This window comes from Nomascus leucogenys, unplaced genomic scaffold, assembly GCF_006542625.1.
Source record: "Nomascus leucogenys isolate Asia unplaced genomic scaffold, Asia_NLE_v1 000894F_74298_qpd_obj, whole genome shotgun sequence".
Taxonomy (NCBI): domain Eukaryota; kingdom Metazoa; phylum Chordata; class Mammalia; order Primates; family Hylobatidae; genus Nomascus; species Nomascus leucogenys.
In genome coordinates this window covers 50,276-67,468 of record NW_022096495.1, presented here as the reverse complement: position 1 = coordinate 67,468, position 17,193 = coordinate 50,276, and the positions used below count along the sequence as shown (strand labels likewise).

Here is a 17,193-nt window from a genome sequence, read left to right as displayed (position 1 = left end):
TAATTAACCATTTAAAAGTGCACTAACTGGGTGCACCTGTAGTCCCAGCTACTAGGGAGGACCACTTAGCCCAGGGTTTGAGGCTAAAGTGAGCTATGATCGTGCCTGTGAATGTAGCCTGGGCAACATAGTAAGACCTCTTCTCTTCTCTTTTTTTTTTTTTTTTTTTCCCAAGATGGAGTCTTGCTCTGTCGCCCACGCTGGAGTGCAGTGGTACAGTCTCGGCTCACTGCCTCCCAGGTTTAAGCGATTCTCCTGCCTCAGCCTCCGGAGTAGCTGGGATTACAGACGTGCGCCACTGTGCCCAGCTAATTATTTTTATTTTTTTTAAGTAGAGACGGGGTTTCACCATGTTGGCCAGGCTGGTCTCGAACTCCTGACCTTAAGTGATCCATCCGCCTCGGCCCTCCCAAAGTACTGGGATTACAGGCGTGAGCCACTGCACCTGGCCCAACCTCTTCTCTAAAAAAAAAAAAAAAAAAAAAAGAAAGAAAAGAAAAGATATTAGAATATTCGCACCAATCAAGAGTCTAAGGAGACATAAATACTGAATGCACTGTGGGCCCTGGACGGGGTCTGGGAACAGAAATAGGATATTAGTGGAAAGACTGGTGAAATTCAAATAGCCTGGAGTTTACTTGATATAACATAGTTGTATCTATGGTTAGTTTTTTGTTTGTTTGTTTTTTGATACAGGGTCTCACTCTGTCACCGAGGCATGATCACAGTTCCCTGCAGCCTCGGCCTCCCTGGCTCAAGCGATCCTCCTGCCTCAGCCTCCTGAGTAGCTGGGACTATAGGTGTATGCCACCATGCCCCACTAATTTTTAATTTTTTTGAAGATGAGGTCTCACTATGTTGCCCAGGCTGGTCTTGAACTCCGGAGCTCAAGCAATCCTCCCACCTCAGCCTCCCAAAGTGCTGGGATTACAGGTGTAAACCACTGGGACCAGTGCTATGTTTATTTTTTAGTTGTAACAAATGTAAGACGTTAACATGAGGGGATCCCGGGTGAAATATTTCCATTAATATTATCTTTGCAACTTTTCTGTCAGTCTAAAAATTATTCCAAAACACACTTTTAAAAGAATCCCGAGCCAAGCATGGTGGCCTGTGACTGTAGTCCCTGCTACTCGTGAGGCTGAGGCAGGAGGATTGCTGAAGGCAAGGAGCTCCAGGTTGCAGTGAGCTATGATTGCTCCTGTGAACAGCCACTGCACTCCAGCCTGGGCAATGTAGCAAGACCCCATCTCTAATTTTTTTAAGTGTGTTAAAACACAGATAAAGGGGTGCCTGTTTTTCGTTTTGGCACAGCTTCTGGTATGACTTGGCACAGGCACTGGCTGATTCTGCCTTTATTTGAAATTCTGATTTTTTTTTATCGTGGATGTTTTTGCAATTTATTTTTTTTTAATTGCATTAAAATGTTATTCACAGACAGATGCAGTGGCTCACGCCTGTTATCCCAACACTTTGGGAGGCCAAGGTGGAAGGATTGCTTGAGCCCAGGAGTTCGAGACCAGCCTGAGCAACACAGCGAGACCCTCTCTCTCTCTTTTGTATTTTAATGCCTTTTGTGAAAACTGTCAGGAGACCCCACCTCTACAAAAACATAAAAAGTGAGCTGGGCATGGTGGTGCACACCTGTAGTCCCAGCTACTTGGAGGGCTGAGGCAGGAGAATCGCTTGAGCCTGGGAGGCGGAGGCTGCAGTGAGCCAAGATCGCGCCACTGCACTCCACCCTGGGTGATGCAGCAAGACCCTGTGTCCAAAAAATAAAATATTATTCACATTGATCCATAAATGTGGCACCACCACCCGCTAGGCCAGTGCCTCGTTTGCCTCACCCTAATCCCTGCCCTCAATGTCCCCCGTATTTGTGTCCTGAATGGAGGACCACGCAGTCCCAGGCTCTGATCCCCCTTCCTTTACCGGTGGCAACGAGCTCCAGCTGGTCGCTGGGCAGGGACCAGAGGCTTCTGTTCTGGTAGGAGCAGCGGTAGCGTCCAGCCAGATGTGTCTTCATGGCCGGGATGAAGAGGACCGCCTGATCCTGGTAGCTGCTGGAACTCAGCTTCTCCAGGCGGTACAGGTCCACGCCCGGAGGTCCCTGGCACCGGAGGGTCACTGGCTTCTCCAGGGCACCAGGGAGCTGGGCAGAGCCTGGAGGGAGGGCTTGGGGAGCGGTCCTGGAAGAGGAGCAGGGCTGGGTCAGCCTCCCCGCAGACCCTGCCTGGGCCCCACTGCCGCCACGCTGGCGGATCCCTCAGGAGGGAAGGGGTCTGGGGAAGGACTCACCACTCTGCGCTGGCACACGCCCCAGACATAGCCCTGAGGAAAGAAGAAAGGGACCAGATGCCAGGACTCGCTTTTATGGACATTCCTGCCTACTGGACACGGTGATAAGACATTTGCATGCATGTGCTTTACTCTGTCCTAATTATTTCTTCAAAAGACACACAGGAATGTAATTTAAGTGGGAGAAGCCAGTCAGAAAAAGCCACATAGTTTATGAGGTCATTTACATGAAATATCCAGAATAGGTAAATCTATAGGAGACAGAGAAGAAAACAGATCCATGGCTGGGGGTGGTGGAAGAGGAGGGCGAGGCGTGGCGGCATACTGCTATCTGTGGATTCATTCATGTTAGACACTGTGGATTCGTTCGTGTTAGACGCCGTGGATTCGTTCGTGTTAGACGCCGTGGATTCGTTCGTGTTAGACGCCGTGGATTCGTTCGCGTTAGGCGCCGTGGATTCGTTCGCGTTAGGCGCCGTGGATTCGTTCGCGTTAGGCGCCGTGGATTCGTTCGCGTTAGGCGCCGTGGATTCGTTCGTGTTAGACGCCGTGGATTCGTTCGTGTTAGGCGCCGTGGATTCGTTCGTGTTAGGCGCCGTGGATTCGTTCGTGTTAGGCGCCGTGGATTCGTTCGTGTTAGACGCTGTGGATTCATTCGTGTTAGGCGCTGTGGATTCGTTCGTGTTAGACATTGCCCATTGACTTCCTCAGTGGATGTGAGGAATGGGACCTCAGACATTGCTGTTCCTTCGTTTCCTCCCTTCAGTCTCCCAATATTAAATAATATCCAAGTGCATTCCAATAGTATGCAATTGTATACACAGGTATTGTAAATACTATTGCGTATTGTATATTATTGTATTTTATTGTCTATGTAATATATGCGATAAAACCCCACACTAATGGGACGCACTGGGCTCCGAGGATGGAGCAGGATGGCGCCTCAGTGTGTAAGTCAGGGCGTCTCAGCACGTGCTGGCCATGGGTTTCCCGGTATTTACAGCATTTGGTTGGATCAATATTCCATGATTACATAATAGAATGTAATATATATAATAACAGTTTCGAATAGCCTGAAGGAGGATGGTGAAAATTCCCAACACAGAAAGGATGCATGTTTGAGAAGATGGGTGTGCTACTTACCCTGATCTGATCACTATATGTATATACACATATAGTGCATATATGTAAACATACATCTATACATGTATGTGTGCATATACCTGTGTGTACATACATATACATACATGTGTATGTATACATGTGTATATGCATGTGTGTGTATGTATATATATATATATATATATATATGGATACAAATACATGTATATAAGCGATCCCCTCCTGGGATTGCTTGACCCCGGGAGGTCAAGACTGCTGTGAGGTAAGATTGCACCACTGGCCGGGCGCAGTGGCTCATGCCCATAATCCCAGCACTTTGGGAGGCCAGGGTGGGTGGATCAAAGGTCAGGAGTTCAAGACCAGCCTGGTCAACATGGTGAAACACCATCTCTACTAAAAATACAAAAAATTAGCTGGGCATGGTGGCACGTGCCTGTAATCCCAGCTACTCAGGAGGCTGAGGCAGGAGAATCGCTTGAACCCTGCAGGTGGAGGTTGCAGTGAGCCGAGATCGTACCACTGCATTCCAGCCTTGGTGACAGAGCGAGATTCCATCTTAAAAAAAAAAAAAAAAAAGTCTTTTGCAGCAACTTGGATGGAGCTGGAAGGCATTATTCTAAGTAACACAGGAGTGGAAAACAAAAATCTGTATTTTCTCACTTATAAGTGAGACCTAAGCTGTGGGTATGCAAAGGCATGCAGAGTGATGTAATCGACTTCAGACACTCAGAAGGGAAGGGCAGAAGGGGGGTAGGGATGAAAAACTACACATTAGGTACAAGGTACACTAGTCAGGTGACAGGTGCACTAAAATCTCAGAATTCACCAGAATATAATCCATCCACATAACCAAGAACCACTTGTATCCCAAAAGCTGTTGAAGCAAACATTAAGCCAGATGCAGTAACCTGTAGAGGTCACACCTGTAACCCCAACACTTTGGGAGGCTGAGGTGGGTGGATTGCTTGAGCCCAGGAGTTCGAGACCAGCCTGGGCAACATAGCGAGACCCCGTAACTACAAAAATTACAAAAATGAGCCAGGCATGATGGTGTGCAACTGTAGTTCCAGCTATTCAGGAGGCTGATGGGGAAGGACTGGTTGAGCCTGGGAGGTTGAGGCTGCAGTGAGCCATGATCATGCCACTGTACTCCAGCCTGGGTGACAGAAGTGAAGCCCTGTCTCAAATAAAATTAAATAAATAAAGGTTAAAACAGGCCGGGCGCGGTGCCTCACGCCTGTAATCCCAGCACTTTGGGAGGCCGAGGTGGGTGGATCACCTGAAGTCAGGAGTTCGAGACCAGCCTGGCCAACATGGTGAGACCCCGTCTCTACTAAAAATACAAAAATTAGCCAGACCTGGTGGCAGATGCCTGTAATCCCAGCTACTCGGGAGTCTGAGGCAGGAGAATCACTTGGACCCGGGAGGCGGAGTTTGCAGTGAGCTGAGATCACACCACTGCACTCCAGCCTGAGTGACCGACTGAGCGAGACTCCATCTCAAAAAAAAAAAAAAAAAACAAAAAAAACAGAACACATCCGTGGATGGATAATGAATGAGAGGTTGTTTATATTCACAGTTAACCTTCTCATCTCCAGTTACAACCATCTCCTTCCTGCTTAGCCTTTTGGAGATGCTGTCCCTTTAGTGGTCAAATTCTGAAGAAATCAGGAAATAATGCATTCGACATGCCCAGCACAAGTGAAGATCAGGCAGCAGAAATGTATTCGACCTGCCACCCATCCGTCAGGAGACTCTTATTTACTCCACTACTGTAAGGGATACTGACAAATTAAATCCATACCTAGTCCAGATATCATCAATTCCACAATTTTTTTTTTTTTTTTTGAGACAGAGTTTTGCTCTTGTTGCCCAGGCCAGAATGCAATGGTGTGATCTTGGCTCACCACAACCTCTGCCTTCTGGGTTCAAGTGATTCTCCTGCCTCAGCCTCCAGAGTAGCTGGGATTACAGGCATGTACCACCACACCCGGCTAATTTTGTATTTGTAGTAGAGATGGGGTTTCTCCATGTTGGTCAGGCTAGTCTCAAACTCCCGACCTCAGGTGACCCACCCGCCTCAGCCTCCCAAAGTGCATGAGCCACGGCACTCAGCTTTTTTTTTTTTTTTTTTTTTTTTTTGAGACAGAGTCTCTGTTGCCCAGGCTGGAGTGCAATGCCTAACCTCAGCTCACTGCAACTTTTGCCTCCTGGTTTCAAGCAATTCTCCCACCTCAGCCTCCCGCGTAGCTGGGATTACAGGCACCCGCCATCATGCCCGGCTAATTTTTGTAGAGATGGGGTTTCACCATGTTGACCAGGCTGGTCTTGAACTCCTGACCTCAGGTGATCCACCCACCTCGGCCTCCCAAAGTTGAGATTACAGGCATGAGCCACCGTGCCTGGCCCACATTTTTTAAAAAAGGGGCAACTGCAGTGTAGCAGAACAAAGTTGTGACCAATGCTAGGATACCTCTGTTCATTTCCTGACCCAGCCATGAATACACTGGAATAACTCATGCAAAACACGCCACCTCGCTAGCCCCCGTTTCCCCACCCAACAAATGAAGGGGCTCTCACAGGTTCCTTTTTGTCCTGAAATTCATCACCAATGCAAATTTCTTAAAAATCCTTTGTCTGGCAGTCCATGCCTGCCCTTCAGCATTTCCCAGATCGACCCTCAGGACTCACCAAGACAGAGGAGGGCAGTCGGGGATGGAGACATGGTTCCTCAGCCCTGAGCTCTGTGGCCAGGGAAGGGAAGTGGTGGCAGCCTGGGGCACAGGCTCAGGATGTGATGAGGGTGAAGAATGCTCTCCTCCCTTCCCCCGCCAGCCCCGGCCTTTCCTAATTGAGACTCATCGAGCCGTCGCCGGCTCCTCAGTACAGTGACTTGCACACAAGCTCCAAGGAGCTGCGCTTATCTCCTCTGGCCAGCCTGGGGTTGTACCGTTCGTCCGCCTGCTGGGGCCTGGTCTGTGTTCCCGTGCTCCCATAAACTCCCTGATGTCACTAGGAAAATACGCATCAAAACCACAGTGAGATATGACTTCACACCTTCTGGGATGGCTGTAATTTTTTTTTTTTCTTTTGAGACAGTCTCGCTCTTTTTGCCCAGGCTGGAGTGCAGTGGTGGCATCTCAGCTCACTACAACCTCCACCTCCCAGGTTCAAGCGATTCTCCTGCCTCAGCCTCCCAAGTGGCTGGGATTATAGGTATGTACCACCATGCCGGGCTAATTTTTGTATTTTTAGTAGAGATGGGGTTTCACCATGTTGGCCAGGCTGGTCTTGAACTCCTGACCTCAGTTGATCCGCCTGCCTCGGCCTCCCACAGTGCTGGGATTACAGGCATGAGCCACCGCACCCGACCGGCTGTAATTTTTTTTAATGGAAAATAGCAAATATTGGTGAGTATGCAGAGAAATTGGACCGCGCGTGCATTGCTGGCAGGGACGTAACATGGTGCCCCTGCTGTGGAAAACAGTTTTAGCAGCTCCTCCAAAAGGCAAACATGGAATTGCCATAAAATCCAGCAATTCCACTTCTGGGTATACACCTAAAAGAATTGAAAACAGGGTCTCTAACAGATATTTGTACACCAGCGTTCATAACAGCTTTATTCACAATAGCCAAAAGGTGAAACCAACCAAATGTCCATCAACAATGGATAAACAACATGCAGTATATACACACAAGGTAATATCAACCAGCCTTAACTAAAAGAATAAAAATCAGCCAGGCACAGTGGCTCACACCTGTAATCCCAGCACTATGGGAGGCCGAGGCGTGTGGATCACCTGAGGTCAGGAGTTCGAGACCAGCCTGGTTAACATGGTGAAACCCCGTCTCTACTAAAAATACAAAAATTAGCTGGGCGTTAAGTTAGCTGGGCATGGTGGCGCGCGCCTGTAATCCCAGCTACTTGGGAGACAGAGGCATGAGAATCGCTTGAACCTGGGAGGCGGAGATTGCGGTAAGCCGAGATCGCACCACTGCACTCCAGCCTGGGCGACAGAGTGAGACTCTCTCAAAAATAAAAATAAGGCTGGGCGCGGTGGCTCATGCCTGTAATCCTAGTACTTTGGGAGGCCGAGGCAGGCAGATTGCCTGAGCTCAGGAGTTCAAGCCCAGCCTAGGCAACACGGTAAAACCCCGTCTCTACTGAAATACAAAAAAAAATAGCCGGGCATGGCGGCAGGCACCTGTAGTCCCAGCTACTCCGGAGGCTGAGACAGGAGAATGGCTTGAACCCGCGAGGCGGAAGTTGCAGTGAGCCGAGATCGCGCCACTGCACTCCAGCCTGGGTGACAGAGCTAGATTCTGTCTCCAAAAATAAAATAAAAAACATTATAAAAGAATAAAATTCAGATACGTGCTACAACATGATGGCCCTTGAAGACATTACGCTAAAGGAAATAATCCAGATTTGACGGGTAAATACTGCATTGTTCCACTTATTTGCGGTATCGAGAGGAGTCAAACTCATAGAGACAGGGATTAGCATCGTGGTTGCCAGGGTCTGGGAAAAGTGGGGAGTTACTATTTAATAGGGGGAGCTTAGGTTGAAGATGATGGTAAGTCTGAAGTATCCATAGTGGTGATGGTTACACAGCACTGTAAATAGATTTATATCTAATGCCATTGACTGTTTTTTGTTTTTTTTGAGACGGAGTCTCGCTCTGTCGCCGAGGCTGGAGTGCAGTGGCGTGATCTTGGCTCACCACAACCTCCGCCTCCCAGGTTCAAGCAATTCTCCTGTCTCAGCATCCTGAGTAGCTGGGACTACAAGTGCGTGCCACCATGCCGAGTTGATTTTTTGTATTTTTAGTAAAGATGGGGTTTCACCGTGTTAGCCAGGATGGTCTCGATCTCCTGACCTTGTGATTTGGCCTCCCAAAGTGCTGGGAATACAGGCATGAGCCACCGCGCCCGGCCAATGCCATTGACTTGTATGTGCACTTACAAGTGGTTAAAATGATAAATAGGGTGTTGATATCTAAAAACCTCCCTGCCATCATCTCCCCTACATCTCTAATTCAGTGACCATGGCTGAATGCCTGCCACCTTTCAAATGTTATGTCAGGCGCTCAGTATCGGCAGTTTTATCAATTATAAATGCTTCAAGCTGCATAGAACTTTAAACGTTAATAACAGTGGTTATAAATCTTTAATACATAAGCTGGCTTTAAAATTATTGGTAAAATAAGATTAGAAATGTCTTAAGAATCGTTGGCATTTTTGTTTGCATTTATTGCACAAGTGGTTTCATGCTTATCCCTGCAGAATACTATGAGATTGGTCATAAGGGTTAGAAAACTATAAACCTGGCTTGGCGCAGTGGCTCATGCCTGTAATCCCAACACTTTGGGAGGCCGAGGCAGGTGGATCACCTGAGATCGAGAGTTCGAGGCCAGCCTGACCAACAGGGAGAAACGCCGTCTCTACTAAAAATACAAAATCAGCTGGGCGTGGTGGCGCATGCCTATAATTCCAGATACTCAGGAGGCTGAGGCAGGAGAATCGCTTGAACCCGGGAGGCAGAGGTTGCGGTGAGCTGAGATTGCACCACTGCACTCCAGCCTGGGCAAGAAGAGCGAAACTCTATCTAAAAAAAAATTAAAAAAACTGTTTTTTGTAGAGTTAGGGTTTCACTATGTTGCCCAGGCTGGTCTTGAACTCCTCCTGGGCTCAAGCAATCTGCCGACCTCAGCCTCCCAAAGTGCTGGGATTACAAGTGTGAGCCACTGTGCCTGACCCTACTGGGTCCTTTTTAAAAGATACATAAAAAATCAAATGCAACAGTGAACTCAGTCATCCGATGGCAGAAATTGGGGTGCTCCTGGCATCTGGTCGGTTGAAGCCAAGGACACTGCTCAGCATTCTGCAGTGCACAGGACGGCCCCGCCCAGGCAGGGAATGATCCGGTGACACATGTAGGTGGGAAAGATGCACGAATGATGGCATTTAGGAAGAATATTATCACTTCTTTCCCATAAGAACAACTTAGAGCAAGAAAATGGTATTCTTAGGGCCTTCTCTCCTATGAGGCTCCAAGCCCGGGTTGCCATGGCAGAAGATGCTGTGCTCGCTTTTTCCTTGAGAGAATTGTACTCAAGATGATGTAAATGTCGCCCCGGGTGCCACTTGGGTAGTTTGGAGAAGTGCTCAGACACAACACGCTGTGATGACTCAGCAGCAGCCAGCTGGACCTGTCCTCTGGCTTGCGGTTCACGGGCTGTGTTTATCCCTCCGGTTCCTTCACAGCCACCTTGGGAAATATGTTGCCTCTGAATCACGCCAGGCAGGGTCTCACTGTGCGACTGTGTGCTGCGGGGCTGGAAATCAGGGTGACACTCCGCTACAGCAGCAGCCTGACTAGGAAGGCAGAAGGACGCTGCCATCTTTAGGGTTTGTCGTTTGACTTTCCTCGATATGAATGACGATGGGGGACTTCCACACTGTGCAACAGGAAAAGCCCAGAAAACTTTCTGGAGATAGCGAGGGGGTGATGCAGCAGACAGCTATGGCTGATGACCCCCCTTACCTCTGGCTCCCCCTCCCTCCCTGCTTTCTGAAGGCACATCCATCACCAACTATACGTTCCTGTTTGGGGTTTGCTGGCTGGGAAAAAAAAAGAAAAGGAAAGCTGGCTTTCTACTAAAAACCACTTCCTTTGCCCATTTATCAAACTCAAACCCTAGGAGGGCCACATAACATCCTCCGTCCCAGGAAACGGGGTGTTTCTGGAGCACTCCGGTGTATCAGGGACCCGGTCAGTTGCCATCGCATATGTATATGGGGCCAGCCCCTGTGCCACCAAAGAGCGGGGATGTTGAAAACGTGTTACAGTCAGGAGCAGCGCCCCCTTGGTTCAAGCAGTTCTTCTGCCTCAGCCTCCCTAGTAGCTGGGATTGCAGGCGTGCACCATCACGCCTGGCCAGTGTTACGTACTTTTTACCACAATTCAAAAAAGGAAAGAGTGCCTGGGTGAGTCCTATGCACCTATTCAGAGAACCAAAGGCTTTGAGGTTATCCTCAGCCCACCCATCTGATGGGAGTGTTTCTCAAACTTGCTTTTCCATGAACTCCCAGTAAGAAATAGCTACTACACACACACTGTCTCCGGTCGGCGTGCTTAGGGTGGCCTTCCGATTCCCCCTCCCGGTATTCCCACCCTGGAGTGGTCCACTCCTCTTGGGCTGAACCTGTAACTTACTCCCAAGCAAGAGCACATAGCAAGCTCACGCACGTGGTTGCGGTGTGATTCTGTTTCTCCCAGCTGTCTCCATTCCTCCCTGGCTTCTCTACAGGGCCGCTCACCATGGCAGCCGACTCCATCACCGCCAGCCAGTCAGAGGGCAAGACAAGAGGGCTGACAAGAGGGACGCTACCATCACAAAGGTCAGTTTCGTAACAAGACTAACCTACCGTCACCTCTGCCCTACCCTACTGCTAGAAGCCCGTCGCTACATCTCCCCCACACTCAAAGGGAGGTGGTCTCACTGTGGGGTCCACTGGAAGTTGCCTACCAGAGTCAGGTCATGCCAAACACACCCTCCAGCCATTTGGTATGGCATCGGAAAGAAAACTAAGGCCAGGTACGGTGGCTCACGCCTGTAATCCTAACAATTTGGGAGGCCATGGTGGAAGGGTCACTTGAGCCCAGGAGTTTGAGACCAGCCTGGGCAACACAGCAAGACCCCACCTCTACAAATAATTAGCCAAGTGTGGTGGCATGCACCTGTAGTCCCAGATACTCAGGAGGCTGAGGCAGGAGAATCACAGGAGGTTGAGGTTGTAGTGAGCTGTGATGGCCCTGCACTCCAGCCTTGGCAACACAGTGAGACCTTGTCTCTAAAAAGCAAAAAGGGCCAGGTGCACTGGCTCACACCTGTCATCCCAGCACTTTGGGAGGCCAAGACGGGTAGAGATCACCTGAGGTCAGGAGTTCAAGACCAGCCTGGCCAACATGGTGATACCCTGTCTTTAATTAGCCAGGTGTGGTGGTGGGCGCCTGTAATCCCAGCTACTCAGGAGGCTGAAGCATGAGAATCGCTTGAACCTGGGAGACAAGAGGTTGCAGTGAGCCAAGATCATGCCATTGCACTCCATCCTGGACAACAGAGCGAGACTGGGTGGCTGTTCTGTGTACTGCAGGATACTGAGCAGTATCCCTGGCCTGCCCACTATCTCAAATATGAAAACATGTTTTCTATCTTGATTACTGAGCTTTTCGGTGCCTCCTTCGGTTCTGCACCTAAGCTAAGAGCCCCTTCATCTCACCCTGATCTCTATCCAGTTTCTAACACAGCAGTCTTGTAAGATGCCCGGACTTAAACGGTTATTGCCTGTGAAAAAGGGGCTTTCATCTCTAAAAAGTCTGACCTTTTGCATGGCCTGTTGCCCTGGTGATAAACTGATGCCTTGTTTCCTAAAAGGAGTAAATCCATGGCTTGCCTTTGTTCAGCTCATGGGCATTCACCCATACACAGACGAAAAACAAAACCTACGACTCGGGAACATTTTTTTTTTTTTTTAAATCAGCAAATTTGAGAGTCTGCGGTTTAGATTACCGTGACAAGTGATAGGAAGGTGGGAGCCCCAGGCAATCCCAGGTCCTGTAGCAGCAGCTGGTGGGGTTCCCACTCCATGCCGTGCAGAGCCTGAACTCGGGATGACCCCTGCACCTGCTCTCTGGCCGGGCTCTGGCACAGGAAGCCCGCAGCAAACACCCCTAGCAAGGGCTGTGCACAGCCAGACAACAGCCGGACAACAGCTCACCGCACCGCACCATCACGGGAGACAGCAGTTACTCTGAGCACCCCACCGCTGAAACCAAGGCTCAGAGAGGACCACGCATGCACAAGGTCCCAGAGGGACCCAAGAATCCAGTGTCAGACAACTTGCCCGTGCTCTTCACGCAGCACCTTGAAGCCCTCCCCCACCGGCACCACCGGCTCTCCTGACATGGCCCACAAGCGCATGGAGCCCCTGCTTCCTCGGCCATTCCCGGTTTACATTCCCAGGGGAAGCATCAGATGGCCCCTCTCCCTGCTGGCAGCAGAGCAGATGGGACCAGCCAGAGCCCAGGGCAGTGCTCACCTGCAGGCCAGTCCACTGCGGCCAGCACCGCCCCCTAGAGGACGCTGCGGGCATGGCGGCCGCCAGTCTTGGGTCTCCCAGCTCAGGTGGTGCCAGCACCGCCCCCTAGAGGACGCTGCGGGCATGGCGGCCGCCAGTCTTGGGTCTCCCAGCTCAGGTGGTGCCAGCACCGCCCCCTAGAGGACGCTGCGGGCATGGCGGCCGCCAGTCTTGGGTCTCCCAGCTCAGGTGGTGCCAGCACCGCCCCCTAGAGGACGCTGCGGGCATGGCGGCCGCCAGTCTTGGGTCTCCCAGCTCAGGTGGTGCCAGCACTGCCCCCTAGAGGACGCTGCGGGCGTGGCAGCCAGGCAGTCCTCAGTCTCCTGGCTCAGGTAGTGCCAGGAAGCTGCGGGCATGGCAGAAAGCTGTCCTCAGTCTTGCGGCTCCATCCTGGCTTTCAAATCTGCTCCAGAGGTTATCTGGGGAGTGGCTGCTCCCTCACAGAGGGAGCCTCTAAGCCCACCAGGCGGGCACTTTCAGCCCAAAGCCTCCGGGCCACCTCCTCATCCTCGGCCTCGGGGGCCGGGGCCTTCTGTTTGAGTCCATCGAAGTACTTTCCCGAAACATCTGCCAGTTCCTCCGCCACGGCCAGGTATGTGCTGGGCTGGGCAGCCAGCTCGGGGCTCTTGACCAGCAGCCAGAAGATGGGCCCTGCAATCAGCGTACAGGGCATTCAGTCCACACTCGCTCAGAGAGAAGGGAGGAAGCCCCACTCCCCCATCAGGGAGCTCCAGGCCCCTGGAGTCCCACAGAGCCCTCCTCTAGCCCTTTCCCCTTGGCTGCCTCCATCTGCAGTTCCCTTCCCTGGCACTGCCCAGGCAAATCCCACCGGACCAGGGATCAGACCAAAAGCTGCCTCCCCCAAGAAGCCTTCCTGGCTTTGTCCAGGAAAATGGAAGCTCTCCTCCTGGTCAGCCCCAGTCCTCACCCTACCCCATTTCTCCTTAAATAACTTATCTTATTAAATGCACCAGCCTCAGGTTAAGGATTTTTTCTGGCCAGGCGAGGTGGCTCAGGCCTGCAATTCTACCACTTTGGGAGGCCGAGGCGGGTGGATTACCTGGGGTCGGGAGTTCCAGACCAGCCTGGCCAACATGGTGAAACCCCATTTCTATTAAAAATACAAAAATTAACTGGGTGTGGTGGCGGGTGCCTGTAATCCCAGCTGCTCAGGAGGCTGGGGCAGGAGAATCCCTTGAACCTGGGAGGCAGAGGTTGCAGTGAGCTGAGATCACACCATTGCACTCCAGCCTGGGTGACAATAGCAAGACTTCGTCTCAAAAAAAAAAAAAGGCTGGGTGTGGTGACTCACGCCTGTAATCCCAGCACTTTGGCAGGCTGAGGCAGGTGGATCACCTGAGGTCAGGAGTTCAAGACCAGCCTGGCCAATGTGTGAAACCCTGTCTCAACTAAAAATAAAAACTTAGCCAGGTGTGGTGGTGGGCGCCTGCAATCTCAGCTACTTCAGGAGGCTGAGGCAGGAGAATCACTTGAACCCAGGAGGCAGAGGTTGGAGTGAGCCAAGATTGTGCCACTGCACTCCAGCCTGGATGACGAGTGCAAAACTCCATCTCAAAAAAAAAAAAAGACATTTATTTTTTGAGACCTGGTGTCTCGCTCTGTCACCCAGGCTGGAGTGCACTGGTGCGATCTTGGCTCACTGCAACCTCTGCCTCCCGGGTTCAAGCGATTCTCCTATCTCAGCCTCCTGCGTAGCTGGGACTTCAGGTGCACGCCACCACGCCTGGCTAATTTTTGTATTTTTAGTAGAGACGGGGTTTCACCATGGTGGCCAGGCTGGTCTCGAACTCCTGACCTGAGGTAATCTGCCCACCACAGCCTCCCAAAGTGCAGGGATTACAGGCGTGGCTATTAGCCTCGCCAAGTTAAGATTCTTGATGCCAACCAATCACCCACTCCATGTTTTTCAGGATTATAAACACTAGTTATAAAGCTTGAACTGGCTGGAGGTGGTGGCTCGCGCCTGTAATCCCAGCACTATGGGAGGCTGAGGCAGTTGGATCACTTGAGGTCAGGAGTTCGAGACCAGCCTGACCAATATGGTGAAACCCCACCTCTAGCTGGGCGTGGTGGTGTGCACCTGTAATCCCAGCTACTTGGAGACAGGAGAATCGCTTGAACCTGGGAGGTGGAAGTTGCAGTGAGTGGAGATCATGCCATTGTACTCCAGCCCGGGCGACAGAGCAAGACTTCATCTCAAAAATAAGTAAGTAAAGCTCCAACTGTTTGTTCCACCTATTCTCTGGGCAGGGTACTGTGCTGGCCCTTTCAAGGACGGTCTCGTCTAACCCTCCCAGTGACTGTGAGGTGAGTCCTATTAAGGCCTCCACTCTGCAGATGAAGAAACAGGCTCAGAGGGGTAACAGCTCTTCCCCAGGAGGTGCAGCTGTTTTGGGGTGAAGCTGGAGTTACGCTGAGCACAGCCTGACTCTAGGAGTCAGCTCCACGGCCTCTTCCTCTGAGACACGGTTTTCTCATCTGCCAGCGGGGCTCTGCCTGCTTCCCGGGGCTGTTAGAGGCTGGCAGGCCAGGTCGACAGAGGAAAAGGACCTGTGCTCTGTGCCTCGGAAGATGCAGGTGAGGAGCAGGCATGAGGCCTCAGGGACTGTCTCTGAGGGAGGGTCCTGGGGCCCTGGGCTGAGAAAGCAGGGGTGGAGGGCACAGCATGGAGACCCAGGCTGGGAGGGGACTCACCGAGTGTGGAGCTGGAGAAGGTGGAGCCATGGATGCCTGTGTGTCTGCCCAGCTCTGTCCTGGCCACGCCGGGGTGCAGAGCATTGACAGTCACACCAGAACCTGGGGAAGAAAGAGAAGACTGAGGGAGGGGCCCAGCCTCACCTGGAAGGCTGTGGCGGCCCACACCCAGCTGTGGGGCTTTCCCGGCACCAGGCTGCTTCCTGAACTCAAACCCCATCGTCCCTCTTGCTCTGAAATCTTAGTGAAGTGGTCTTATCTTGCAGGGTGGCTCTGCCACATGGCTGCTGGGAGCCGAGCTTTCCTGGAGGGCTTGATAAACCCAGAACGCTGAGCTTACCCCGGGAGCCTGCATCGGTGGGTGGCAGTGGGATCTGACATACTGTAACTCTGACCAGCTCCCAGTGCGGCTGGCACCGCTGGTCCACAGACCGTCTTTCAGAAGCAAGGGCCCAGCACAGACTTCTCAACCTCAGCACTATGGACACTGTGGGCTGGGAGGAGTGAGGGGCAGTCCTGTGTGCTGTAGGACGTTGAGCAGCATCCGTGCCTTTACCCTCCAGATGCCCAGAGCAATCTCTCCCCAACCCAGCTGTGATCACTGTGTTTCCAGGCATTGACAACTGCAGGTCAAAACTGCCCCTGGTTGAGACTCACTGGGCTGGAGCCAAAAGGCTGAGCTGCCTGCCCAACAGCAGCAGGGAAGGACATCTGATCCAGGCAGATTAGACCACCTGGGATGAACAGACAATCATCAGAACGATCGATTAGCGATGTCTGCTCCAGGCACCAGAAGGGGGCAGCGTGGTCCACATGCTGTACTTTCGCCAACTGTGTTCTGGATCCGCTGTTTGGCCTCCCATCAGCCTGGGATCATGGAAAGGCCGCTCTAGGCTCAGAGTAAAGCAAGAGGGAGGCCGAGCCTAGCGCCCCCGTACCTTGCAGCCGCCGGCTCAGCTCCTTGGTGAAGAGGACGATGGCCAGCTTGCTCTGGCAGTAGGCGGCTTTGGTGTTGTACTTCCTCGTCTGCCAGTTCAAGTCATCAAAGTCTATGTGCCCAGCAACATGGGCCAAGGACGAGAGGTTGATGATCCGCGAAGGGGCTGAGGCTTTCAGCTTGTCCAGCAGCAAGTTAGTCAAGAGAAAGTGACCTGGATTAAGGATGACGTAAAGGTCACTTTTGGCTCACGCCTAAAATCCCAGCACTTTGGGAGGACGACGGGGGAGGATCGCTTGAACCCACGGTGCAGCCCCTGCCCAGGCCTCACCCAGGTAGTTAACGCCAAACTGCATCTCGAAGCCGTCCTCGGTGGTCCAGTGGGGGCACCGCATGACGCCCGCGTTGTTGATTAGAATGTCCACTCGCTCCTCCTCTGGAAGAGGGGGGTGGGGAAGGAGACATCAGGGTGAGGACAGACCCCAGCCCGAGGCACCAGCAGAAACACTCCTGTACTCCCAGACCGTGAACGTGGCCTGTGCCGGAAACAGGGTCTGTGCAGAAGTGGCCACGTCAGGATGAGGTCATTAGGGCGAGCCCTAATCCAGTGACTGGTGTCCTTATAGGAAGGGAAAACAGAGACAGAGACACATGGGGAGAAGGCCACGTGTGAACGGAGGCGGAGCCCGGAGAGGCGCAGCTCCAAGGTGAGGGTGGGCACCCCCACTGGAAGTGGAAGAGGCTGGGAGGATTACGGCCCGTCTCACAGGTCACAGCCACAGGGACACCGTGATTGAGACTGCCGGCTTCCGGAACCGTGAGGGAATGCATGTCTGAGGGTGTAAGCCACTGGGTTTGCGGTACATTGTTACAGCAGCCCCAGGACACTCACACGCCCTCCGCACCTCCATCTAAGCCTTGGGACTCTTTCCTGCAGGAGCCCCGAGGCCAAAAACGGGGGGTTACCTGTGGGAGCC

The 17,193-nt window shown here is 52.0% G+C and overlaps 1 protein-coding gene across 3 annotated transcripts in view; it reads right to left on the bottom strand.

Annotated features, from left to right (window-relative positions):
- Window positions 1–2,142: 2,142 nt before the first annotated feature.
- LOC115833951 (retinol dehydrogenase 13) overlaps window positions 2,143–17,193 on the bottom strand; it is a 35,979-nt gene continuing 20,928 nt past the window's right edge. For 2 of the 3 annotated variants that reach the window (XM_030808764.1, XM_030808763.1), the window contains exons 4-9: window positions 16,548–16,652; window positions 16,218–16,430; window positions 15,280–15,381; window positions 12,526–13,215; window positions 2,299–2,331; window positions 2,143–2,189 (exon numbers count right to left, since the gene is read on the bottom strand). In XM_030808764.1, the coding sequence (XP_030664624.1) occupies window positions 12,980–13,215; window positions 15,280–15,381; window positions 16,218–16,430; window positions 16,548–16,652 (656 nt within the window). In that variant the 3' untranslated portion in view covers window positions 2,143–2,189; window positions 2,299–2,331; window positions 12,526–12,979. Of the gene's footprint in view, window positions 2,332–12,525; window positions 13,216–15,279; window positions 15,382–16,217; window positions 16,431–16,547; window positions 16,653–17,193 lie in introns of all 3 variants that reach the window. The other variant, XM_030808765.1, reaches the window with a different exon arrangement.